The 26,715-nt window shown below is 38.3% G+C and overlaps 1 protein-coding gene across 6 annotated transcripts in view; it reads right to left on the bottom strand.

Moving 5' to 3' along the window:
* Positions 1–605: 605 nt before the first annotated feature.
* The window catches only part of LOC140741057 (protein TANC2-like), a 712,173-nt gene continuing 686,063 nt past the window's right edge, over positions 606–26,715 (bottom strand). For all 6 annotated transcript variants that reach the window (XM_073070734.1, XM_073070733.1, XM_073070735.1 and 3 more), the window contains 4 exons: positions 24,146–24,237; positions 15,553–15,699; positions 10,984–11,084; positions 606–7,406 (listed from right to left, as the gene is read on the bottom strand). In XM_073070734.1, coding sequence (XP_072926835.1) covers positions 5,429–7,406; positions 10,984–11,084; positions 15,553–15,699; positions 24,146–24,237 — 2,318 coding nt within the window. In that variant the 3' untranslated portion in view covers positions 606–5,428. The remainder of the gene's footprint in view (positions 7,407–10,983; positions 11,085–15,552; positions 15,700–24,145; positions 24,238–26,715) is intronic.

Below are 26,715 nucleotides of genomic sequence, written 5' to 3'. Positions count from 1 at the left end.
CCTCCGGGCTATCAGACTAATGAATACCCTGCCACCACTGAGGTCTCATCACTAGGACAGTGAGCTGTTTACCTGTGCCTTGTTTACTACATGCATTTTGTATTATATTTTATTAACTTATTGTACAATATTTTGGTTTACGTTGCTTCATTTGGTTGTATATATGTATAGTGGGATGACAATAAACTTGAACTTCAATTACTCAAATGTAGTTCTTTCAATACCATGATTGACAGATACATCATGTAAGACCTTGCTTCTGATATTGGAGTAAAGAAGTGGGTATTAGGTAAGATTCCATGAAGATCTTTTCAAAGTAGAAAACTTCTAATAAGGTGTATCAGCGGACAAGGGATCTTCAAATCTTTAAGGAAGGCTAAATAGGAGGCTAGTATATATATTTTTTTCCATTGTGCGCTTTATATGAAAGTGGCCCTATGATTTAACACTTCTTTAAATGGGACAGCAGTCATTTCATATATCTGTATGAATCTCAAAGATAACAGAAATGAATGCTGGGCTGTGGAGTTTCACTTATAAGTGTTATAAATAGGTGCAATATTCCCATACAGTAAATTGTACAGATCACAATCTATAAATGAAAAATAAAAACAGAAGCATTCGTTTATTTTTTTTGTTTTGTTTTTGCACTAACTCACAGCCCACATGTACAGACAATATTACTCTGCTCAGCAAGCAATACAGCAAAGAGAAATCTCCATCCAAAATATGGAAAGGGCCGCAGCCCATGACGACCTGGATACAATATCACAACCTTTTGTAATCTTAATCAGTAACTGGAACATAACATGCATTTTATAATATACAGAGAAAAATCCTTTACATCGAAAGAGAGAGGGAGAGAGAATGAGGGTGGTGTGGACAAAGAGGGAGAGACATGAGAGAAAACCTTTCTTTTACACAGCTCCCCAGCTGGTGTCTTGCTGTGTAAAAATGCCTTCTTGGTGCATTATTAGATACAGCAAAAATAAAGGAACCCATGAATCAACACAGGAGTGACACATGGTGCAATATAATTTTCTGCAATTACATTCAAATGGTTAGTATTTTGTTATAACTTTTTCCAAGGATGAAAGAAGTACCGACATGCATCCCTGCCGCAGCTGATTCTGCATCTCATTTACTCACAATAATAAAAAATAACATTGCACTCCTCATTGGGAAGGAACATTAGTTTCTGTTATATGTTGTACTGTTTTGAACATATCACATAAAGATCAGACAGTTCTGAGTCATAAATATGCTGTCTACTGGAGTGTCAATACCATTAAGGTTGATAATTTTAACTGCAAATATACAGAAGGTCATTTAAAGTCAGAATGAAAGCTTAAATGTACATTATGATAAACAATGTTCTGAAAATGCACAGGGCTATTTTCAATATGATATTTCTGGTGAAGGTCTGACAATTGATGTTTATGAACTATATATTGCACCTTGCCCCAATATTTTAATTTCCTCCCTTAACTATATGATACATGTGGGGAAATAAGCCAGTTTAGACACTGGACTTTGGGATCACTAGAGACAGAAGCAACAGATCAGAAAGATATATGTAGATATGTGATCACTAAATTACATTGTCAAATCATGGCACTTTAAATAGTAGATTCCTGAATGTTTTATGCAGCTTTTTGAAGCTACATGTTATATGATTTAACCAGCATCTCCATGGTGATTCACTAACATATTTAAGACAACTTTTGTTGGTTTACACGGCATTGATTTTGCAACCTTCACTTATCCATGCACCAAGGTACTACATGGCCAATAAATATACAGTATGTGTTCTTAATTTTAATTTGGGTATACTTGCATCTTTGAAACTGAGATGATAAAGCATTGATGTCTCATAATTTGCCACATTTAAAGAGAGTGCTTCAAAACATCACGAGAGTAAGATATTCATAATATTATAAGGGCGCTGAGGGTGAGGCTACTGTTTACATCAGAAGCTATCAATAACTTTAATATCAAACATCATAAATTGAAAAGTAAATAATAAAAACACACAGTATTGAATATTTTGCAAATAGGCCAGAGAGTATAATTTTAGTCCTAAAATGTCATGTCAGTTACCTGTTGAGGGGTTATTCCCATGGCTCGGCTGGCAGTGGCATTGCATTGACCATTCTGATAGCAAGTTATGCAATTGGACAATTACATAAACCCAGCCAAAGTGATCTGCACTTCAGGAATCATGCCTACATCTGAACTGTAAGCCAGTTAGAGATATGGGCAACTTGAAAATAGAGCTGCTGTGACAATGAAAGGTTAGCAAGTTGCTGTGATTTAAAACCTGCAGGCTAAAGGAAACCTTCAGCCAACACAACTTAACTCCAATTGATACTGATATTTACTTTTTCATTAATAAAGGGATACAAAGAGATTTTGAGAACCAGATTGATTTGAATAGACATGCTCAGAAATTATTCAGAGAATCATCTAATACGTGACTCTGATTGTGCATTTTGCTTGGATCAGAAAAAGAAAATGCTGTTTATCCAGTTTATCTAATGCTGTTTATCTAATAATTCCAGTAATTCTGGTTTTAGATACTAGTTCAACACTTTAGGTGCACAGGTTAGTCAATTAATGTTTTTTTTCTGTACGTACTTTTACGGAAATTACCCATCCAATGCATCCATATTCCTAACGTGTGCCCCCACCCTTCTCCTTACTAACCCTTGAAAGTCAATTGTTTTTGGCTAAAGTACAATCTAATAGAATTTGCAGGCAGAAAATTAATTTACTCATTCTCAATTTTAGTTGTGCTGTTCTAATTTAGATTTTTATGTAACCAAGTGGTGAAAGCATTATACATCACAGGCTCTCTCTCATCAGTAGTGGTGAGATTCTACAATTGAATTCTGTACTACAAAAATTTTATAAGTACATGAGAAAGAATGGTTTTATATGCTTTTCTAGGTAACGTGTACCATCTCTATTTTCACTATATACATGGTGAAAGTGAGAGTTAAGTTGTGCGCTGTTGGAGTTTCCAAGGAAGTGTGTTTGAAGAATGCTGGATTAGTGCCAAGTGTGGCATTTATTTACAGCAATTCCTTTTGTGCTACAAATTTACTATTATGCTCTTTTTCTCTGTGAAATTAACACCAAGGATCACAACTGTTCATCTCCTAATGAGAACACTAATCACAATTATCTATCCAGTATATAAAGGTTAACAATAAAGTGCACTCATATACAGGAAATATGGATGGCAATCTTTCAGTACAATTTCTTGAAATATGTGGGTGGTGTAATTAAGGAGCTGCACATTATGATTGAATGTTTTTTGCCTATCCTTTTGTACTTTAATACTAAATGACTTCATATATCTTCATATAACTTCATTTATCTGAAGTGCATCTGGGGGACATTTCCAAATATTTATAGAATTAAATGGCAGTGAAGTAGAGATAACTCCAAAAGCAAAAGCAAACTATCTTGCAAATAAAATTTAGCAACATGCAAATTTCATACACTTGGAAAATATAACTGAGGATGGAGAAAAAAAGTCATAATAAAGATGGGAATAATTGTTGGTAGCAAATTGAATAAAATGGAACAGGACAACAGCAGTGACTTCCAGGTTTGAGCAGGTGGAGGGGAAATGATGCTTGACAGAAGACAAGCATTTCCTATAGGGAATATATGGAGAAGTAAGGAGATCATGTGATGAACTTAATACCAGTTCATTCCACAACAAATATGGTTCAAGTTTTAAATCAGGATGTATATAACTCATTCTCTGTTTATTGTGATGGATTTATTTGAAAACAAAAGCAACAGGAATAAAGTTGGGACAAAATTTAGGAAAGTTAATTGGAACAAATAATGCAGCTTAAAAGTATGTACAATAAGTTTTATATGCCCTTAATTTATCATCTTAAAAAGAGCTAAAGAGCAAATTGGGACTCATTCTGTATACAGTATTCATACTGCCCCAATTCGATAGTGCAGTCGGATTTCTATAAAAGAAAGCTAAGTCTAAAAAGCAAACATAGAGCAGGGAAAAGATAGACTACAAGTGGGTAGGGTTTTGGTAAATGCCATTGAATCTGGCTAAGGATTACTGCTTAATATATTCAATGGTGCAAAATCATACAATTAGCAAACTGATCAATTCTACCCAAAGGCTTTGTGCACCTTGAGTTATACCTTTTCAGCACCATCAGAAACTACGACAATTTTTTAAAAATTCTAGATTATTGGGAATACCTACTGCCAAGAAATATTGAACATTTCTCAGATTCAGTATAGAATGTGAAGGAAACGTTTTGCAGTTGTCATTGGAGAGAGAACAAGAGTCCATTCTGGAAGTATTCCACTGCTGGCAATGTTACAAACTTCAACAAGAATGAGTGCTTAACTTTATAAGTGAGATAGGCTTCACAATGCAAGGAGGTTGAAAAGTTGGCCAGTTAAATACAGAAAGAATCAAAGCAGATGTAGTTGCTTAGGAGCGGGGGCCTCTTTCTCTTATCTAGGCAAATAGCCCTGGGAACACCAGAGACATGGCATCTATTCCCTTCTTCTAGGTTCCCATAGTCTTTCTGCCCAATAAAACAGTGAAGGAGCAGGAGAATGTCAGGGAAAGTCAGTTCTACAGTTTGGGAATGTCCCCTATATTCACACCAATCAGCAATTGTTGCACCTGGTTTAAAATAAAGTGTAGAAAATGTTACCCTATACAAGTTGACTTAACTTAAAATATTCTTAAATATTATTAACTACAGGTCTGTAGAGAGCAAAACTTCATACAACATTTACAGTATTAAACAGAATAACCTTGCAGCTAAAACAAACACTTACTGTTTATCTCTGAAGTTAAAATAGTTCTAATCCCATGCTAGTGCAGAGAATTGACTTTGAAATTAAATGCAGATTGGTGCTTGAGGTTTTGGAAACACACAGTCAGTTCTGTGTAATGCACCTATAATGTATAAATCATAGTAAACTGATTACAAGTTGTACAAATCACAGCATTGTTTTTGAAAATAAATGTCATTATCTGCACCTTATTGTAATTTATGTGTCTGACTTCCTTAAAAAGCCTAAATAAAATTGCTCATTGTACAGTTTAACCATACCTATGTAAAAAGGTGAACTGACCTGATAATGGATTAGTCTAACATTCATCACTTAAGCATTCATACTTTGATTTTCGTTTCATGTTTCTTTCCCCCAACATTTAAACTTCTGTACAATTGTTAGAAAAGTTAGAAACTACACATACTTTAGTAATGAAATAAAACTAAACACACTACAATTCTTTTCTCTGGCTTATTTCAAATGCAAGTGGAAGCAGCTTCATTGTACAGTGCACTGTGTGGCGACATGTGCAAGAAGTTTAATAGCAGACCTGCTCACAACATGGGATTTAGAATCTAAAGGATTGCCTTTATACATTTGACTCTACGAATGGTCTCTTTGGTTTTAAAGGTGATGTTGGCCCTTGTCGTGAGTCTCTGGAAAGCTGCCGATATATGCTGTCCTGATATGCCTGAGCAACAGGCAGTGTTCTAGCCACCTTTACATCTGGATATGAGGGAGCCTGACTAACTCTCTCCAAGATCTCTGCCTGAGATCCATTGCTCAGCTTCCCATGGGGGATACACATGTCCTCTAGCAGGTGGCCGTTCTGAGCATTGTTAGTTTTATTGAAAAAAGCAATATTACTAACTGGGGGTGGACTATAGGAGGCAGATTGAGGGGACATCCCTCCAGAGGAGGTGGGGCTGGTGATGACAGTGTCGACAGAGGACACAGCCCATGTCCGGCTCTGCTGGTGCATGTGGGTATATTGCTGTGTCCGAGCAGTTTTATCTATGATCCCCATGAAAGGTGTGGTCCTTGAACGGCCAGAGTCTCCAGGGTAACCCTGTGTAGGAGAGATGGGAGACTGTTCTTCATTGGATCGGCTTTCATAGGAGGGTTTGAGTGGAATCTCCATCTGCTGGATGGAAGCAGAAGGTCGAAATGAAGACACAACATTAGAGCTAGAAGAAAGGCTATTGTTAGAGGGGGAGAATCGAAGGCCAGTGCTTTGAGAATGAAGCAGTGGTCGAGGAGTGGGTGGATGAGGTTTAATTTCTGGAGGATTCACAGTGAGTGCCCTCCTGATCATGTGAGATACATCTGGAGATGAAATCTGGCTAGATGGAACTGAAGACCTTTCCAATTCGTGCTTGGAATGAGAAACAGGATAATATGATGCAGACTGACTGCGCCCAATCTGAGGGGTCTGGCCATACCTCATTCCTCCTCGAAAGGCTGAAGAAGGCCTTTGGCTATGATCCTCTTTAGTCATTACTGTTCCAGGATGTTGACAAACATTACTTATTGCACCTGCACTCAGACTCGCCTGCACATGCTGGACTGGTCTGCTGTCTGCTACCACTCCACTCATTACAGGCTGATAAACCAAGCGACTTTGAGTAGGAGCCATATCCACTGAAGACTGGTGCTTGGTGCTCATGGAGTGAGGTCCTTGGTTATAGGATCCACCAAGTATAACAGCACTAGAATGTACTGCAGAACTAGGCTGGTTGGTGCGTACAATTTGAGCCTTGGCTGGTTGCAATCTAAGGCCTTGCTGGGGTAGCCCTGATGGAGGTTGAGATAACTGATAGGGTCTTTGGGCCATTTTGGACAAAGGAGACTTTGGCCTACCAGGAAGCTGACCTATGGTGCATTCTTGCTGATACCGAACAGGGGAGCCAGACTGAGACCTATATACACTCATGCTATCTGCAGGAGGACTGGCTCTATACTGTGGGGCCCTACGCAGGGGAGAAGGAGGAGGACTTGACTGATACTCTTTGCTTGGGCCACTAACAGGGGGTGGGCTAAAGCGGTATGAGGAGCCTTGATGAGCAGGGGAAGTGGGTGGAGGGCTTGGCCGATAATGAGAGTTCTGGTGAGTGGGAGAAATTGACGGTGACGTGGATTGGTATCCCTGCCGAGTTGGGGAGGAGACTGAAGGGTTTGGTCTGTAGTCAAAAACTTGGTGGGAGTTGAGAGGTGAGCTAGATCTGTAGGTGGGCTCACGGTGGGCAGGGGAAGGTGGTGGACTCTGGATAACAGGCATCCCTTGGCTAGATCTTGTTTCTGCCTGTAAGCCAACAGATACATTGTCCAACTCCTGCTCCAAATATTCCTCATCATATAATTCATGCATTGAGTCTATGTCTTCCTGTTGAGTCTGTTGCTGCTGTTGTGGTTGCTGCTGTTGCTGTTGTTGGCCATATTGCAATGGCTGGCCATATTGTAACTGCCTGAATTCCTCTTCTACCCGTATCAGCAAGCGTTGTATCTCACGGTTATTCGGGCAAAGCTTCACAGCCTCATGCAAATCTTCCAGGGCAGCTGGAAACTGCCTGTATGGAAGAAAATCATGTAATAATAAGTATGGTCTTACTCGAGATATATTATCCAACACTTGCAAATTACCTTCAACCATTGTTCAGAGATGGTCTACAATGAAAAATGGACTAATATCCCTGACTTCCCAAGTTATTTATTTATCCACATTCTATAGAAGATCCTATTAACGTAGGTTTAAAAGCTTTCCCCTAACCCCAGGTAGATGAGTCTATCCTCAATCTTTTCATACCTACATTAATAAATGTTTCACAGTAGTGAGATAAATCTCAATGAGCAGGTTGAATGATTAGCTGAACTAGGAGACTGTGTTCTTTCTCCAAATTGGACCAGTTTAGAGGCTCACTTAAATGTGCCCCCTCCCATTAATGCAACCAGTCAAGATCAAGCGTGCAAGTATTTGAAAAGACATTTGAACTCTGATCCTGAGAGAAGGGAGTACCAACTAATCTATGGTAGGAATGAATATAATTCACTATTGCACACATGCACTAAGTCTGTGCAATGCATTAAGTCGGAATAGTTCAAAGTATTGCCATTAATGACATTAACAAATTGGTACTCTTTCCTGCAATAATGTTCTCCCTTTCAAGATGTAAACATACTAATTTCAAATCAAAGCATGGAATGGATAATAAAATATAATACCAAATCAACATTTTTTCACAATAACTCTGGACTGGCCACATCTGGAGCATTGCATACAGTTCTGGTCACCCTACAATAGAAGGATGTTGAAGCTTTGGAGAGGGTGCAGAAAAGGTTTACCAGGATGCTGCCTGGTTTAGAGAGCACGTGTGCTATCATGAGAGGCTGGATAAACTAGGGTTGTTTTTTCTAGAGCGGCAGAGGCTGACGGATAATCTGATGGAGATTTACAAGGTTATGAGAAGCATAAATAGAGTGGACAGAGAGTATCTATTTCGCAGGGTTGAAATGTCTAATGCCAGAGGTCATGGATTGAGGGTGGGAGGGAGTAGGTTCAAAGGGGATATGAGGGGTAAGTTTATTTTTTACTCACAGAGTCGTGAATGTTTGGAATCTGCTGCCTGGTATGGTGGTAGAGGTAAACACATTAGAGGCTTTTAGAAGACATATGGATAAGCGCATGGATGCAAGGAAGATGGAGGGATATGGATATTGTTTAGGTAGGAAGGATTAGTGTTTGGCTGTTTTTGATTTGCTTTTTAGCTGGTTTGGCACAACATTGTGGGCCAAATGGCCTCTTCCTGTGTTATTCTGTTCTATATTCTATCTATGTTCTATGTTAACATTCAGTGAGGATAGAAAGTATTTGGCTTCCTATCAGTGGTGTCCTTCCTACAGGACGCGAACTCCATAGGTGTGGTTGTAGTTGAGATTAAAGGCAGTGAAATGTATAAAAGGGAAACAAATTTCAACGCTTTGAACTTGACAAGTTAGATACCCAGCTTTTGACCATTCACAGTATTTACAGAATGTGGCAGGTTTAGTTAAATTTATGTTTAATAGTGACCCGCACGGTGATAAACGTGTAGTTGGAATAATGTTGAACGTCTCTATTGCTGATGTTAGACTGAGACTTCTGTAGTATAGGTGTTTCTTGCCAGCTTTCAGCCTATACTTGAATCTTGCTCAGATTCCACTGCATTCTAATTCTTAACATCCATGAAAGAAAGGTCACTCATGAGGCAAGACAATTGGACCTCCTGCAGCAATGTTCTGGATGAGCAGTGATTGAACATCAACAATCATAACCATCTCCTTTCTCACAAACTACAGATTTATCAGGGCTTTTTCTACCACACATCAGTAAAATTCCACCTCTTATAAACATTAAGGGCAGTTATCTCTGTTTCTGGAATTCATTTGTCTAATTTTGGAGCAAGGCTTTAAGGAGATCTAGAAATGAGTAGCAATAAAGAAGCCCACATTGCATATTAGTAAATTGACTATTGGAGCAAATTAAAATCACTTCCTTTATTTTCTTTCTTAATTATACAAAGGCTCACGTGGAAGGTACTTGCAGCAATCTCTTGCTCATACTGAGCTAATGATTTGTTTACTGTTAGCAACCATGGATGATGTCATGGTCAGGTCCAGGACCTTTGTTGGAATTCTTTATCTTATTCATCTCAAAAAGCTTTTAACAGCATAGAACATTGTTTCAAAGTGGCATTACCTGCACCTTGTCTACTAAATCAAAATTTGATGAGAAGCTGATAGTTTTAAAATAATTCTACCTTTACTATGATTCATTATTTTGAAACATATTTTATCTCAATCTGAAGCTTTGGATTGAATTTTAGCATCGAATATCCTCTATAACTGTAAACCGGATGGGATGCATCTTGCTGGAAAGTAATGGTGAGTTGACATTGCACATCTGGAATCTGGAGGGACTCAACAGGTCAAGCAGCAGCTGTGGAGGGGAATGGACAGTTGACATTCTGGGGCATTTCCTTCATCTGGACTGAAAGGGGAAAGACATCTAGTATAAAGAAGTGTGAGGGAGGGATGATGCAAGAGCCTGCAAGTGATAGGTGGGTCTAGTTAAGGAGGGGTGACAGGAAGGAGGAGGAGGGAAGAGTGGAAATAGCAACAGAAGCTGGGAGGAGATAGGTGGAGGTGACAAAGGGCTGAACGAAAATGATGGAGTCTGCTAGGAAAGGAAGATGGATCACGGAGGTGGCCTGGGACGTGGGAACAGTGGGGGACGAGAACCAGCAGGAGGAGTGTATGGGGGAAGGTGGGGGGTTTGGGTAGGTACAGAAAGAAAATGGTAAATCCTAAATCTTCTCCTTCCCTTCCTATCAGTTATCACCACCTGCAGCTCTTTGTCGCCTCTACCTATAACCTCCCAGCCTCTGTCACTATTTCCACTCTTCTCTCCCCCATCCTCCTATCATGACTCCTCATCTGGATCTAGCTCTTACTCCACTCCTTCCATTCATCTTTTTATATTGGCTAACTTCACTCTATTTTTCAGTGCAGGTCTCAGCTCGAAACATCGACCGTCCATTTCCCATCATTGATGCTGCCTGACTCGCTGACTTCCAGCAGTATCTTGTTTGATGTTTCCTGTCAGTGTCAATGTAATTGCTAACAAGGAAAAGAACCAAACTTGTGGAAGTGAGCTTCTGGAGATCATAAAAAATAGCTAGCTTTTAATTATTTTTCTTTTGTATTTTTTTTGCTTTCTCTTAAACCAATCTTCTATTTCTCTTTCTTTATCTGTTGTGACTTCCACTCATCCATATTACTTCTCTGCTTTCTTTCTCAGTCCTTACATTTCATTGGTAAGGGGATTGACACTGCTGATCAGTGAGGTTCCAGAAAGCCTGGCACTCCATTATCAGATTGTAATCCCAGCAGGTTAGACAGAAAGCAAAAGTTAATATAACTGGAGGAAGAAAAAAGTTAATCGGCAAGAACTGTGAAGTGCCAGCCTCAGCAAGATCCAGTCCAGTTTCCATCATCCTGCTAAACAAGTGGGCACATTAAGATACAGCAGAAATAACTGGAATGCACAATTTTTCTCCCAGTGACAAATGGCCCACCATGAATGCAAATCATTTTTGTTCCCTTTATTACCTGCTGCTTCGCTTTGCTCTAGCTCTGGCATAATATGCTTCATATGCCTTCGGTTTCAACTCCAGTGCTTTGGTTGCAAACTCCTCTGCCATTCCAAAATCCTGCCAAGCACAAAACATACATATTAGCAATTTGGGGTAGTTTGACAGAGGAGGGAAATTTCTGAAATTGTAACTGTAATAGCTTTCAACTAAAATGTGTTTCACCCTCACTGCCAGCAGCAAACAAGAATTGTATCAGAAATTGATTGTATTCTGTTTAAATTGAAAGGTAAGATTGTGAATCAACTCTTACAACCAATCTATAAAACTAAACTCCTTGAACAACAGAGGTCAAACTTATTAACATTCAATTACAGTAACCTCCAGTATATCAGCATTTCTGTCTCTTTTATATTTTTGTATATAATTAGTACAATCTTAAATATAAAAGGGAATGCAAGCTTGGCATCATTTTACTACCTGCTGATGTACTTCATCAGCCCAGCTCAAAACAGGACTGACTGCATGGTTTAAACATACTGTATATTCCATACATAATGACACATACAGAGCAACAGCATTCCAAATTACTTGCTCTTTAGAGCTGACCAGCTTAAGAGTAAAGAGATAATGCTGTCAACACATACAACTTCTGCTTTGAGTAGGATTACAAACATTTCAGTAATCCATCCAGCATTTTTTTTTAATTTTAATTTTAAAAAAAAGTTGTAACAGGATCAGCAAAGAATAAAAACAACACCAATTTCATACAGTGTTTAAAAGCCCAGGCAATAAACAATGTGACTTTAACAGCAGTAACAAACCTCTCCCAATACTGAATGGGAATTTAATTTCACTTATCTTACATCTGCAAGAGTATTATTCTCACAGCTTTCAACCTCCTCCTGTGGTCACTAACTCAACAGCCCAATTTAGCATTCTCATTTTTTTTGTCTACCCACATCACAATTCTGAACCCGGATTGTGTTAAGGTAGAGTCAGATAGACAGACAAACTGGCCCTTCAACCTACCAAGTCCAAGCTGACCACCAAACATCCATTGACGCTACCCCATTTTTTAAAACTTCCCATCAACTCTCCTTAGGTTCTTCCACACCTCTACCCACCAGTGGTCCATTAACCCACTGACTTACACAGTCTTGGGATATTGGAGAAAATCAGAGCAGCAGGAGGAAACCCATGTGGTCAGAGGAAGCACATACATTCTTCACAGACAGCACCAAATGTTGGATTAAACCTAGGTTGCTTGAGCTGCAACATTATGCACATCTTTTATGCTTTAGTTAGGTTGTTAATGGATATTTGGATTGATTTATTTAAAATAACAATAAATAAATGTTATGTTGTGATCAGTAGCATGGATAGGGATTGAGGCAAAACTACGAATGGTCCACCTGAAGATGGGCCAGAGCAGGTGGTGGTGGGAGATTGGGCAGGGTTGATTATACTTATGCCCAGATTGGTGATAAGCAAATTGGAGCTCATTTATACACAGAGAAAACTTCTTATCCACTGTTAAAATTTGTGTCAACAGAAAAGACTGCCAATATCCGCAACCACTAAATTTAACATCCTTCTCTTCAAGTTAAATGTTAAAACTAAGTCATATTTCTCTGTTTGTGTAACATTAAGCAATTTTTTTCCCCAGTATCCTAGCTAGTATTTATCCATTGAAAATATTTATAAAACAGGTACATGTGTAAATTTTTTTATCATTATATAATTTCTTTAGTATAAAATACGGCATGTATTTCTGAAAAACCTGTGGAATTAATTTTCTGATTTTCCATTTCAAAATTAAACCTTAGAAATTTTCAATTACTTGGGGCCTTTTCTATGGTTTGCTCATCAGAGCAGTTTTGTCTACTTAGCATACATTAGAATATGGATCAAAAGCAAGGCAGCAGTTTATTTAGAAGAGAGTTAGAAGGGGTAATAACTGTTAAGAATGACAGATTCCTAGCAGTTAGTGAATCTGAGAAGTTTCTCATTTAGCCCAGAGCTTAATCCAGACAGTATATCAAAATAAGGAAGCATTGGAAGATTTTGGCCTCTTTCTCTAAGAATCTACTCAAGGGCAAGCATTAAGTTACCCCAATGCAACCTTTGTCTTTCTTGCTATACACGGTGAGAGAAAAGGAAAGATGGATTTTAAGAGGAGTGCAATCTATAAGATAGTACTGTACCTTTCCCCACTATAAAATAAAGGCAAGCAGATTTAATAAGATGATATTCATAAAATGGCAAGTGAAGAACATTGTAACCTTCACTGTAAGGACCCCTGACAAGATTAACCATTCTGCAACATTGTCTCTGTGACAACCACATTCAACATTTAAAGACACAGGAGGATTGCAGGTAGAAGAAGACAATGTCAATATTGTCACTAATCCTGTATTGCAGGCGTATGAAACACTTTCAGAACAACCAATCTAAATCAACAAAAACTTCACGCCAATTTATAAGTTTCTTCACCCAGGCACCCTTAATCTGATCAACCATTCTAATTAGCCCTGTTCACCCCTCTCTATCTATTACCTCAGTCACTGCACTGCAAATACTTTAAGTCACTTTTTAATAATACTGTTTACATTGAAAATACCATAAAACATAAGACAATAAGCCATAGGAGTAAAGTTAGGCTGTTTGGCTCTTTGTGTATGCTCCACTATTCAATCATGACTGATCTTTTTTTTCTCTTCCTCGACCCCAGTTTCCGGCCTTCTCCACGTAACCTCTGATGCCATGTCCAATCAAGAACCTATCAGTATCTGCCTTAAATACACCCAACGACCTGGCCTCCACAGCTGCATGTGGCAACAAATTCCACAAATTCACCACACTTTGGCTAAAGAAACTTCTCCACATCTGTTTTGAATGGATACCCCTCTACCCTGGGCTGTGCCTTCTTGTCTTAGACTCTCCCACCATGGGAAACATCCTTTCCACATCTACTCTGTCTAGTCCTTTCAATATTCAAAAGTTTTCAATGAGATCCACCCCTCATCCTTCTGAATTCCAGTGAGGACAGACACAGACCTATCAAGCATTCCTCGTATGATAACTCTTTCATTCCTGGAATCATCTTTGTGAACCTCCTCTACTACCTTAGAAATTCCCTAGGGTTACCCATAGCCCTCTACTTTTCTGAGCTCCATGTACCTGTCCAGGAGTCTCTTAAAAGACCCTATCGTATCCACCTCCACCACCGTCACCGGCAGCCCATTCCACGCGCTCACCACTCTCTGCGTAAAAAACTTAGACCTGACTCCTCTGTATCTAACCATGTTAATAACTTTCCTGTAATTCCATGGGCTCTTAACTTGGTAAGCAGCCTCATGTGTGGCACTTTGACAAAGGCCTTCTGAAAGTACAAATATAAATACATGCTGGTATTTATATATTTATACACTTTATTCCATATCCATATGCCCACCTCTAACTTTATTTTTATATAATTCTTTATTCTGTATAATTTTTGAATATTGTGTTTTTGTTGCATGTAGCACCAACACACCACAGAAATTTCCTAATACATGTAAATATAGGTGGCAAATAAAGTTGGTCCTTGATCAAATTTGTCCTCCCTCTTCACCTCAGCACACTGTGAAGGACTGCATAAAGGGAATGGGATATGGGCATGAATTAGGTATAAACAGGGATGTGACAGAACAGGAGGCCTGGAAGCATGCAGTAATGACAGGGAGCGGACACTAAATTGGCATTGTCATATGCTTTAGAGTTCATTATTCTGATGGGAAATGTAGAGTGCTTCTGCATCAACTCTACGGATATTTCTTACAGGAGTGAGTTCACTGATATTGTAAGATCATTGCCTAGAGACAGAGTTTATAGAAATTGTATAAAGATTCTTGGCACAGAGCTCCAGTTGATGGCAGAGTGGCACAGCAGATGGTGTTGCTGTTCCATAACTCCAGCAACCTTGATTCCATCCTGACCTTTGGTGTTATGTGCAGTTTACCCATTCTCCATGACTGTATAGGTTTCCTGTGGGTATTCTGAGTTCCTCCTATGTCCCAAAGATATATTGAGTAGTCAATTGATTGGCTACCTTAATCTGCCCACCACTTGGTATGGTCAAGAGATAGGAGAATTAAGGTGTTGATGGGAACACGCCAGATAAGAAAGATTACAGAAAATAGGTGGGGAAATGGAACTGCTGAGAGACTCAATAAATTTGAACAGCCTTCTTCAACATTATGAGGAAATATGAGTAGGTGAAAGGTCGCAATTAAGATGTTCCTAAGATGGCGTATTAAACATTGCTCCTCAGATAAATTAAACCGGGTAATTTGCTTTTGAAATCTGACCTATTATCATTATGTTAAGTTTTTTGGCTTATTTAACAATAACGCATATTGCACCAAAAGATATATGACATTCAATTTGCTGCTGCAAATAATGTGGGCTTGATTGCTATGCATGCTTATATTTATACTAAACATTGGACAAAACGATGAGAACTATGAAAAGGATTCGGGGAACACATCAGCCTTAAACAAAGCTTCTTGCATCTTCCATTTGCCAGTAGGGCCATTGAACATACATTCATTTTTCTCCGACATCGTGAGAGGTTCAGGAACAGGGACACTTTCAACTCCCGAAACGTTTTTAAGTCTTCTCCAAATCCTTCTCGTGGGAACTTCTTCAACGCGTACTGGTATCGTTGTGCGGCTTCCTTCACTTTTCCTTTCTGATCAAACAGGAGAGAAGGAAAAACATATTACAAACACAACAGATGGTTAGCTAATATCTAGAATTTAGTACAGTGGTGTGAGAAAGTTTATGACCCCTGTAGAATTTTCTCTATTTCTGCATAGTTATGACTGAAAATGTGATCAGATCTTCATGTAAGTCCTAAAATGACATAAAGCGAACCAATTAAATAAATAACACAAAAACATTATATTTGTTCATTTATTTATTGAAAAAATTGATCTAATATTACATGTATTTGTTGGAAAAAGTATGTGAACCTCTGGGGTAATGCCTCTACAAAAGCTATTTGGAATCAGATGCTCCAATCAATGAGTTGAGATTAGAGATGTGGATTGTAAAGGTGCCCTGCCCTATAAAAAAGACAAAGTCAAGGAAGATCTGTTTATGTGCCCCATTCCTCAATCAAAAGAACTTTCAGAAGACCTTAGAATAAGAATTGTAGAGATGCATGAAGCTGGAAAAGTCTACAAAATAATTTCTAAAGACCTGAGTGTTCACCAGTCCACAGTAAGAAAAACTGTCTACAAATGGAAGAAACTCAGTATTGTTGCTACTCTCCCTAGGAGTGGGCATCCTGCAAAGATCACACCAAGAGCACAACGTGCAATCTGAAGGAGATGAAAAAGAACCCAATGGTAACAGCAAAAGACCTGCAGAAATCCCCAAAATTTGCTAAAGTCTTTGTTCACATGTCCATTATAAGAAAAACACTGAACAAGACTGCTGTTCATGGAAGGACACCATGGAGGAAACCACTGCTCTCCAAAAAAAAACATTGTTGCACGTCTCAAGTTTGCAAAAGACCACCTGGATGTTCTACAACACTTCTGGGATAATGTTCTGTGGACAGATGAGACAGAAGTTGAACTTTTTGGCAGAAATGTACACTGCTATGTTTGGAGGGAAAAGGGCACTGCATACCAACACCAACACCTCATCCCAACTGTGAAGCGTGGTGGAAGGAGCATCACGGTTTGGGGCTGCTTTCCTGCCTCAGGGCCTGGACAGCTTGCAATCATTGAGGGAACAAGGAATTCAAAATTGCATCAAGACATTATACAGGAGAATGTCAGGGTAGCAGTCCATCACCTGAAATTTAACAGTTTGATCATGCAAAAAGTCAATGATCTGAAAGACAAGAATAAATCAACAACAGAAAAGTTTAAAAAGAAGAAAATTCATGTTTTGGAATGGCCGTGTCAAAGTCCTGACCTTAATCCTATAGAAATGTTGTGGAAAGACCTGAAGCAAGCAGTTCATGCAACGAAGCCCACCAACATCCCAGAGTTGAAAGAGTTTTGTAAGGAGGAACGGCCTAAAGTTCCTCCAAGCCAATGTGAGGGCTGATCAACAGTTACCGGAAACATTTGGTTACAGTTACTGCTGTACAAGGGGGTCACACCTGCTATTGAAAGCAAAGGTTCACATACTTTTTCCAACAAATACATGTAGTATTGGAGCATTTTTCTCAGTAAATAAATGAACAAGTATAATGTTTTTGGGGTTATTTATTTAATTAGGTTCTCTTTATCTAGTTTTAAGACTTACATGAAGATCTGGTCACATTTTAAGTCATATTTATGCAGAAATAGAGGAAAATTCTACAGGATTATGTGAGAATGCTATTCTGTCCAGGCTCGACAACAAGCTCAGAGACCTTGGCCTTGACCCTGCCTTGTGCAGCTGGATCCTGGACTTCCTGTCAGATCACCGGCAGGTTGCAAGAGTGGGTCCCCTCACCTCCAACCCTCTGACCCTCAACACAGACGCCCCTCAGGGCTGCATACTCAGTCCCCTCCTTTACTCCCTGTATATCCATGACTGTGTCACCACCCACAGCTCCAATCTGCTAATTAAATTTGCTGACGACACGACATTGATTGGCCTTATCTCAAACAATAACGAGGTGTTCTACAGGGAAGGAGTCATCTCTCTGACACAGTGGTGTCAAGAAAACAACCTCTCCCGCAATGTTGCAAAAACAAAGGAGCTGGTTGTGGATTACAGGAGGAATGGAGACAGGCTAACCCCTATTGACATCAATGGATCTGCGGTTGAGAGGGTAAACAGCTTCAAGTTCCTCGGCATCCACATCACCGAGGACCTCACGTGGTCTGTACATACTGGCTGTGTGGTGAAAAAGGCACAACAGCACCTCTTTCACCTCAGACAGTTGAGGAAGTTTGGTATGGGCCCCCAAATCCTAAGAACTTTCTACAGGGGCACAATTGAGAGCATCCTGACTGGCTGCATCACTGCCTGGTATGGGAACTGTACCTCCCTTAATTACAGGACTCTGCAGAGAGTGGTGCGGACAGCCCAGTGCATCTGTAGTTGTGAACTTCCCATGATTCAGGACATTTACAAGGACAGATGTGTAAAAGGGGGCCTGTAGGATCATTGGGGACCCGAGTCATCCCAAGCATAATCTATTCCAGCTGCTACCATCCTGGAAGCAGTACCACAGCTTAAAAGCCAGGACCAACAGGCTCCGTGACAGCTTCTTCCACCAGGCCATCAGACTGATGAACTCACATTGATTGAGTGCACTCTATATTACATTGACTGTTCTATTTATTATAAATTATTATAAATTACTACAATTGCACATTTAGATGGAGATGTAACGTAAAGATTTTTACTCCTCATGTATGTGAAGGATGTAAGAAATAAAGTCAATTCAATTCAAAAGTTTCTAGCAACACTTTAAGTTACATCTTGGGATATCATTCACACAATCAAACTGCAACACTGGTTTCTGCTATTTCTTTTCTATATTTAGTTTGACCTGACAATGATTCTAAATAATGAATGGAATATCCCCATTCTGACAGAAAGAATTATTCTACTGGCCTAACAAACAGAGTTTTGAACCAGGAATTTGAATCCTGTAATTAAACAAATCTGGAATTTAAAAGAAATAATAAGTGAAATCATGAAACCTGACATATTTATGCAGCCTGGTCTATTTGTGACTCTATCAATTTACTTCCTTGGTTTATGGGCAATTAGGGATAGAGAATAAATGTTGACATAGTCAGTGACATCTACATCCATTAACTGAATGTGGGGAAAAAAAATTATTCTTTGATTTTTAATGTCATTTCAATTTGGTTCAACTCACTCTTCAGAAATTGTTTTCAACCTTAGTGTTTAAAAATATCTCCTCCAATGTACATTCCTAGCTTGAAGTGTATAATCACAAAATCTCACTTGGAGTCTGGATACTTTGCACCCAATTCTCTGGCTTTAAAAATTTTATATTCATATTCTTTCCCTTTTCATCTCATTCATGCTCCATTTTCTGCCTCCACTTGGGATGTATTTTGGCTACTTCTCATCTTCTAATATTTAAGATGTCTTGTATACATCAACCAATATTTTTCACCTTCTTTCAGATAGAAAAAAAATGTTTAGATGCCGCTGAAGAGAAATATTTAGTATTAATATTTCCCATGATCCTTTTCTACTGTAGCTGTTGTTCTATTTTATGGGCTCTAATACCTTATTTTTTTAGTTCTGAAAATAATTATTGACCTTAACCTATTTTTCTTCCTGTTGAGATGTGATACAGCTCAGTACTGAAGCATTTCCTGTTTAGTACAGTATTGTACAAAAGTCATAGGCACGTGTATATAGCTAAGGTGCCCAAAACTTTTGCATAGTACTGCGGTAATTTTATGTATTGCACTGTACTGCTATCACAAAAGAAAAAAACAAATTTTATGACATATGTGAGTGATGATAAACCTGATTCTGATATGGGTCTCTATTGTGGACTGAGAGGGGGAAGAAGGCAGAGAGAGGGGAATCATGGTTGGAAAAAGGGGAAGGGAGAGGGGAAGAAACAGAAAACACCAGAGAGACATTCTGAAATGATCAAAAAACCTATTGTTTGGAATCAAATGACCTTGTCTGGTGTCTCAGGGCTGGGTGTGTCTGTACCTGCATCACCCCCCCTCCATCCCTGGCACTCCTTCTCTGCCACCTGTCCCAGACACCTTGACACTCTACCCTCGCCATTCCCGACATCCTTTGCCTCCACCCCCACAGGATTTACAAATTTACTCTCCGCTCCATGTTGACAAATACAGTGCTGTGCAAAAGCTTAGCTATATATGTATATGTATATATAATGTGCCTAAAACTTTTTGCACAGTACTGTATGTATTTGTAATGTAGCTAGAGATTGAGAACTAGACATGACACATTACAGGGAGTTACGTATCTTGAAACAATTTCCTCATGGAACTGTGAACAGATATATGATAAACTCTTAAATACACTGCTCACAGAGCATCATTCAGAAGTCAATTCAGCCAGATCAATTCCTAAAGATCTATTTTAGGGCTGAAGGAACAAATTAATGCACTAACGTGAGTTATTTTAATGATCATATTGTCAACAGTAATGAATTCATGTAGCACCTTTAAAGTCACCCAATGCCTAAGGGTGAGCTTTATTGACGAAAGATTGGACAAAGGTTTGGAAGTTAAGGAGCATTTTAAAGGACGGGTAGATTGAAAAAGAGGAGATGAAATAGTTTGGAGTTGACAACTGAGGTAACTGCCAGTCATAGATGACAAGCAGCTAGAATGGGAAGATGTTCAGAACTGAGAGCAACAGGCATAAAGAGGCACTCTCTTTCGTACTTGAATATAAATATTCTACAATTACTGAAGCAATGTAACTACTTAGAAAGTTAACACTGTCCCTCTATTTACTGCATGGAAGAAGCAAATCACTTTTCTTCTGTGTTCATCATGACAAAACAAAATTGTTAATCAAATTCCTATTCTACAGGAATAATTTCTAATTAAGTACTAGATACTGTGAATGAAATACCTATTCCCTCCCCCTCCACTTTTCTTTCTCTACACATAAGGTGTGGCCCACAGGTCTAACCAGATGCTCAGTTGCCAAAAAATGACGACATTATAATTGTACTTGTAAAAGAGCTCAGATTACTCATGTTGAGCAGGAAATCAGTGCTGTACAGGGTAAGCAAGAGAGCCAAGTCCTGGCAATAAGCCACAATTGCAAAGTTATTAAATGCAAGGTGGTTCATCTCATTTCTATTGTGCAAGGAGACAGAAATTAAAGCTGAGCCACTAGGTGTCAGGGTTACCCAGGCAAGATGAATGAGTGATTCTACAAATGTTAAGCCAAGTGTCAGGAATTGTGCAACTCTCTTGAAATTCTCCAGAGGCCTTGATATTGAAACTCCCATCGTGCAAAGCAAAGGTTGGAACATCCCATCATGCAGTACTTCCGTGATACCTTCTGTGCTCCCGATTTCTTAAATATTTAAATTGAATTATTCCCATATTCTGGATCTGAATCTATCTGAATCTCTTCTAACAGTTTATCCATTGGGATTTAGGTGAAGGAAATCAACCCGAGAGAATCCTGAGATTTTACCTACTACTCTCCGAGTTCCAAATTATGTTCTATACTTTCTGGCGGCCGTAATGCCATTTCTGAGAATCAAAGATATACAGGTATCCATGCTATGTTATGGGACACCATTGTGAGTTGTTAGCATGCTACAGAAGTTGGCCAGTTCCTTATTTAATTACACAGGTCAGCCCTATTATTTCAAATCTGAAATTATGACAATTAGCTTTCTGACATTCCCCAAAACTTGATTTCCACTGCTCTTTTCTTTTCTCTTTTTGATATTACCTTGCTTAATTTTTTTAAGGGCAGATAGGAAGACTGCAATCCAATCTCTACCATTCTTTACCATTTTAAATCTTCATCTACACTGTGATCATTAAAAAGAGCAAGCAATGAATTAGTGTTCATTTCTAGAGGAATAGAATTGAAGGTCAATGAAGTTATGCATCAGATATTGATTGAACCTTATCTTATCCATATTAAAATGGAAGTTGGTCATTTGGCACAATGGACCCATGCTGCTCCAGGGAAGCAATCCCATTAGTTCCATTCCCCATCTCTTTATTTCCCTACAACCCTGCATCACATTCTCTCTGACATCTGCCCATTAGCTCCTCTTTGATTTTTTTTGCCATTAACATACACAAAGGAGTAATTTACATTTAATGAAACTACCAGTGCATTTTGTAATGTGGAGGGTAATTGGAGCAGTCATGAAAACCACACAATCATGGAGTGAATGTGTAAACTGTCCTAACGAAACCTCCGTGGAATTGTGATGTAAGTTAGTATTCCTTCCTCATCACACACCGCCAACTTCTGCACTTGTAATAACTTGCTTTTATAAAAGAAAAACAGTGGAAACATTTGCAGAAATGTTTGCTGGGATGAGATCAGAACTGAAAAATTACATCTACCTGGAAAGATTGAATAGACTGAAGCTCTTTTTTCGAATAAGGATAAAATTAAGAGATAATCATGAAACGGTTTGATGATGTTTGACAGGGCAGTCATAGATGTTTCTACATGCATGACAGACCAGGGACAATGGTCATAAATGAATACACATTAAATAGGGGCAGAAACAACCATATGACTCCTTTTCTACAGTAAATTCCTGGTTGATCGCTTATTTCAACTGTACTATTGTGCCATATCTGTTTTTGTCTTCAAACACAGAGTGTCACTAATAAATCCAAAGTAGGATTCAGGAATAACATGAATAGCTCAGAGTCAAAAACAACTTGAAATAACTGAGGCAGAATGCATAGATACATTAAGGGGGAGTTCTGATGAGGGAGAAAGGAGTGAAAGAATATATTGCTGGGGTTGAACAAAGGGTGGTGTGAAGTGTTGGCCAGTTACGTGGAATGGACTGTAAATATGATTTACCCCCCACCCCCATGCAAGAGTATGAAAGACAGATATAGGACCATCAAGCCAGCTCCACTATGTAATGCCATATCTGATGCTATGTCCACATTTCTGCCTGCCCTCCACACCCTTTGCTTTCCATAGTAAACAAAATCTACTGATTGACCACTCATAGGAACAGCAAAGATTTACAATCCCCAACGTGAAGAAATTTCTCATCTCTAAATGACTGACACTTATCCAGAGAAATTATCAATGGTTCTAGCCCTGCGACTGGGGTAGAGTTTTTCAGCATCCAACTATCAAAACCCTCTCTGATTTTTATGTATTTCAATATTTGTACCTCATCTGAACTCCAGTGAGCCCATAATGTGAACATAGGCCTGTATTGTCTCTCATGGGGCAGACTCTTATCCTTAGAGTGACCTACACTCCAGCTATCGATCTAGTGAACCGATATTCAATAGCTCCCAAGAAATTTTTCCTTTTACATGTAAAGTAAAACCACACACATATCTGGGCATGGTTTTACCAAAACTTCTATAGAGTTGTTGCAATGCTTCCTTATTCTTCTATTCTACACAGCCCCCTCTATAACTACTTGCAATAAAGACCAACTATCATTTGTTTTCAAAACTGCAGGCTAACTTAATTTTTATCTCCCATCCTATGGGAGTTGTACTCTCAAGAACTTGGCTAAAAGTAAGAAATTAAAGTCCAGAGTGTATAGTATATACCATTCTATCCACTTGCTTATCTCTTGCAGAACCATCACTGATGGAACGTTAGGCTGAGTTTCAGCTTTCTCTACATTGTTGGGTGAAGCTAATTCTGTTCCTTTATAGTGTTTCAGTAGAAATCGCTGAGTACAGGAGTAGGAAAACAAAGATAATGTCTCAGTGGATTACACGATGGAAATTGGATATAGAGTGTGAAATATAGTTCTTTTGTGTATTCTGGCAACTCAGGGCAATTCATATAATGAATCAAAAACTTTTGTGAAAATGTAATCCCTTCCCCCTACCACCTGCTAGATCCTGGGAAGTGTAATAAATTAAGGCAGGTTATATGGATTAGTGGAATGATTAGCAAAATGATTAGTTGAAGCACATAATTACTTGGAGGAATTGCAACTAGAACAACATCCATGAAGAATTGTTATGCAATGATATGTTCTGGATTTGTTTTTGTATCTTGAATACTAATTAATCTATTTACTTTTGAAAAAGACATACCTGCCACATTATTTACTTTTTTCAAAACAGCAACTTAAAACTGAAAACATGGTTGCTGGTGACTTTGTACATCACAGCTATTTTCATGTGCGTAAATTTGGGAAGTGAAGGATAAAACAATATGGAATTTATAAATAAGGCTGAGGTTCGTCCCAACATTGTTTGATATCTGAATCCAGCAGCTATGTCACCTCAGATGGAAATAGGTGCATACTAGAATGAGTCTAATTTCTCCCAAAGCAATGATACCTTGATGAAGCAAAGACTTTCAAATTTAGGTAAAATTAAAATAAACAAAAGCATTAATAAAGTAAAAAATAATTTTATCCAGCTATTTGCTGCCTGAAAGGGGAAGTGCCTCAGCCAGTTGCAGTTTGGTCCTGGTACCAGCTAATCTCTGGTTCATCCCACCTTGTAAAACATGTCTCCTTCTTCCATCAGCTTGCTCAAGAGGATGATCATGATGTCCGGTTTTGAGGTGGCCATTGCCCACGTCGCTGGACCTGCAGTGCACAGGATGCATGAGGGGTAAAATACATGTAATGCAAGGGTAGGAAACTATATGAAAAACACCTATAGGTTAATGGAGGTAGAGAACAACTTTCTGAGTTTAGGTATTGTGCCACATGACTATCATTTAAAATAAGAGTCAATCTCAATATTGGGGTATGCAACCAATACTATATACAAGCCCATTAAAAACAAGTTTAATTACATTTGCTTTTTAGTCATATGAGAACAATTATTGGAGATTAACTTAATTTTGATGCTTCTATATTGTTCAATGTAAATAAATCACTTATTTGATAAAGAAAATTAGTATTTCATAAAAGAACTTGATTATTAGGTATTAGATGCAAATATTGGGATGGTATATTAAACTAAAAAACTGCAACAGTCACTGAACCACAACTAAACCTCATCCTATCACAAAGAGCAAAGGTGTGAAGATTCAGACAATATACATGAGTTTTTTTTTTAGAGAGTACTATAGTGCCAGTGACTAACACATCATCCTTGTGAGTAACTTAAAAACTGGTGCAAGTGTCTTCATATCTGAATGCTTAAAGTTAGTTTAATATAAACACCATTTGAAGTTTGTGTGGTGAAATAATGCTCAATAAAAATGGAAATTAAGATTTTAAGGTTTAATTGAAAGCAATTTGATATTCAGTACAAAGAGATCACTGACAACCAGGGCAGTATTTGCAGAAGGTTCAGACATAGTAAGGCAAAACTCAACTTAGCATTCACCTGAATTGGTGAGGCTTGTTATTACTCTTCTGAACATTCATTATGTACGCTATGTTATTTACTGTACATCAACAGATTAAAGGTTTATTAAAATGATAATGACATTAAAACTGTCCACAAATGCCACTCAGCTAGAACTATTACTCAATTGTAAATGGAAACATCTGAATTAGTCTTATAACGTTTATTCTAAAGACTGCATGGAATATTTGATATGATTAAAAAATTTTTACAAGACCAAAAATACCGAAGCATTGGTGCAATTTATAATAATTAAATGAGTAATTGTTCAGTGCTCAAGAGGAAAATTGAGTATAAACGTGTGGCAGAAAGGACAAAGAGGACTGTGACACTTGTTAATTGAAAATACATTGGATTGATCTGTGAAGCCCAGTTTAGGAGCAGAATGATATTTAATCACCATTCCATTCCAACAATTAAAATTGGAACAGGAAGCAGCCAGATACAAGTACAACAATTAATCAATTGTATGGCAGGGCATAAGGGAGGCAAGCAGTAGCAAAATCCTCCATCCCAATAAGATGTAAAAAGTGATTCTATGGACCTAGTGAATATTTGTGCCATAACATTACAGACAGGTGGGTGCCTTCCAAAAGCAAGCAGATTTAAAATATGCACACTCTTGCTTGAGGAACTGATAGAGGTAGGTAATGACCACAGAATTTCCTGTAATTGTCAAGACAACTGTGTGAACACACTCCAAAGATGTTACTTTTAAACTTTGCAAGTTGGCATAAGGCTGAAATTTGCTACAGATTCTAAAACACTTGCAATCTCTTTAGCAAAAGAGAAATAATTGGGACCTTGAGAGCAGCTCTTGAAAAGTTTTGCACTGAACAAGGGGAGGAATGACAACACTGCAAAGTCAAATTCTCCCATATAAGCAATGAAGCATTAATAAGGAGCTTTAATGTTAGTTTTAGTGTTAATAATTCTGTGCTAAAATACTTTAACTGGCTTTTGAATTCTTGATCCAAGAAAAATTGCATTAATGACTTCTATTGCTAAGTATGGGTGCAGTAACTTATGTAGCTTGATCTAGGCTTCCCATCTTCCTAATAAAAAAAACTCAGTAAATGAACTCAGGTGATTGAGAAAATTATGGTAAAAATGTTTTCTTTTAAAACCATGGTATTTCATTTGAATTTTGACTAGCACATCATCATTGTAATTTGTTTCACTAACTTTTTAAATGTTGCAAATAAAATTCACATCATTCTTCTTCCAAGGGTTCTCAATGACTCAGTTACACATAAATACCTCTGTAATTGTGAGTGATTGAGAACCTTTTTTTGTTTTTGTGACAATTCTGAAAGGGATTGTGTTATGTCGTTTGAGTAGATTCTTGGAACAGCAACAGATCTCAAGGATTTGAATCAGTGGTTCTTCAGAGCCACATGACAGCTACTGACACAGTTATCAGTAATGCTGCATAAATTAAACTGAATTGAGTACTGCTGGCATCTGGTTTTATGCCTCTAATTGCTGGAGGCATTATAATACGGAAATGTTTTGCAGTTACTGTTCTCAAAGTTCCATGTAGAGGTTGTGAGACAGGAATTAATTTAGACACATGGCATGGCAGGTCTCCATATGCCAAAGCCTTCTTCAAGACTGTGCAGAAATAGATTGGTAAGGTGAAGAAACCAATATGAAACCAGCAATAAACAGCGAGGCGAGGAAGTGAGGAACAGGAGAAGGAAGGG

This window comes from Hemitrygon akajei, chromosome 18 (genome assembly GCF_048418815.1).
Source record: "Hemitrygon akajei chromosome 18, sHemAka1.3, whole genome shotgun sequence".
Lineage (NCBI taxonomy): Eukaryota > Metazoa > Chordata > Chondrichthyes > Myliobatiformes > Dasyatidae > Hemitrygon > Hemitrygon akajei.
Note: the sequence above shows the minus strand (reverse complement) of the source record. Positions and strands in the feature narration are given on the sequence as shown.